Source organism: Galeopterus variegatus, unplaced genomic scaffold (genome assembly GCF_000696425.1).
Source record: "Galeopterus variegatus unplaced genomic scaffold, G_variegatus-3.0.2 Scaffold388, whole genome shotgun sequence".
Classification (NCBI taxonomy): Eukaryota; Metazoa; Chordata; class Mammalia; order Dermoptera; family Cynocephalidae; genus Galeopterus; species Galeopterus variegatus.
The window spans coordinates 77,140-78,554 of NW_007726499.1; the positions used below are offsets into that span (position 1 = coordinate 77,140).

Below are 1,415 nucleotides of genomic sequence, written 5' to 3' on the forward strand. Positions count from 1 at the left end.
CTATCCACGTAAATGGCCCCTAACCCACTGCAAGGGAGGAGCTGAGGCTGTGGCTTCTGCAAGACCAACACCTTCAACAGTCCCCAGAGATTCAAGTCTTAGTGATCCAAAGAGGCAGTGAGGAACTCATGAGCCGATGAGCTTGGCTGGGACCACACTTAGCCAGAGAACAGCATGGCTGACTTGATACTGAACCAGCCCACCTGGTGTCCATGGGCAGCCCTTGGAGATCAGCTCCCAGACCAACATATCCCCTCCCTCCCTGCCTGAGTGCCGACTGGTGGGCACAAGGGGCTCAGCTCCTTTCTGAGCTTTCAGTTGCTACCCCAGCAGCAAGCCTCAGGCAGCAGGTGAAGGCTGAATCCTCATGCTCCACAGGCCCGGGAGGGATGTGGGCTAAGAGGCAGAGTCTTCCGGGGCGCTGGGGCTCTCACAGCTCCCCTCAGCCCCGTAGCACTCCTTCCCGAGCTCCCAGGACCAGACTGTCAGCGGGAACAAGTGTCTGGCTGGGGTAAGTGGGGCGGCAGCAGTTGAAGGGGGCTGCTGGAATGGCCAAGTGGTAAAGGACAAAGGAGGGGAGGAAAAGGTTCTGAGTCCCCAAGGCCCCAGCTCTTTCAGATCAGTATCTCCACCATGTCCGACAAGTCCTGGACTCTGGACGTAGCTACCGAGTCTGGAGGGAGACAAGAACACAGGCACATGTCAATGAGTGTTACGTTTCTCTTGAAATTTTTGAATTTCTTTTTTTTTTTTTTTAGTTTTTATTTAAAGAAGCTTTTTTTTTAAGTGGACAGATAACATTGTATGCTTTTATACTTCAAAATCTTGGCATGTTTTTAAGATAGGATCTTCCTTCACCAAGTTTTACCACCTCCACTGTCCAGGTGGCAGGTTCCCATACAGCGGCCAACCAAACACAATGCTCTGCTCCCTCTCAGCTCCTGGCCCAGATCACCAACCTCCCAAGCGACAGAAGCATTTGTTTATAACTAACTCTGAATTGGTTGGAGGGCTTGGAGGAGCGGTGGAGGGCCTTGAGGGAGGGAGGCTGCAGCATTCTTCTCATGCCTGTGGTTTTCTGAGATCACGAGGCCCAGGCAAATATGCAAAGGCTGATGTGAAAGGGGAGCCACAAAGAAATGGCCTCTGTTCAAATTTCTCCTTCCCGGATTCTTTTTAAACAAAGTCTTCTAACTGGAGAGTGCCATCAGGATAATTTGCCAAGCTCCATTATCTTAGATGTTTAGATTGGCAATTAAAAATGTAAGGAAGACTATGATAGAGGAGATGAAGTCCTCCCATCTGGTGGCTTTCTTTCTGAATTCTGGCTCTGGCTGTAACCAGGGTTTCCAGTGCCTGTCCTTATGCATCCACCTCAACCCTCGTGTTCACACTGAGGTGGGCCAGGTACCCGC

General features: G+C 51.1%; 1 protein-coding gene across 4 annotated transcripts in view; it reads right to left on the minus strand.

The window, feature by feature from the left end:
- Positions 1 to 6: 6 nt before the first annotated feature.
- The window catches only part of AMOTL2 (angiomotin like 2), a 19,247-nt gene continuing 17,838 nt past the window's right edge, over positions 7 to 1,415 (minus strand). For all 4 annotated transcript variants that reach the window (XR_550183.1, XM_008568215.1, XM_008568216.1 and 1 more), the window contains one exon: positions 7 to 673. Coding sequence is in view for 3 of the 4 variants with exons in the window: in XM_008568215.1 (XP_008566437.1) it covers positions 615 to 673 (59 nt within the window). In the remaining variant the exon portion in view is untranslated. The remainder of the gene's footprint in view (positions 674 to 1,415) is intronic.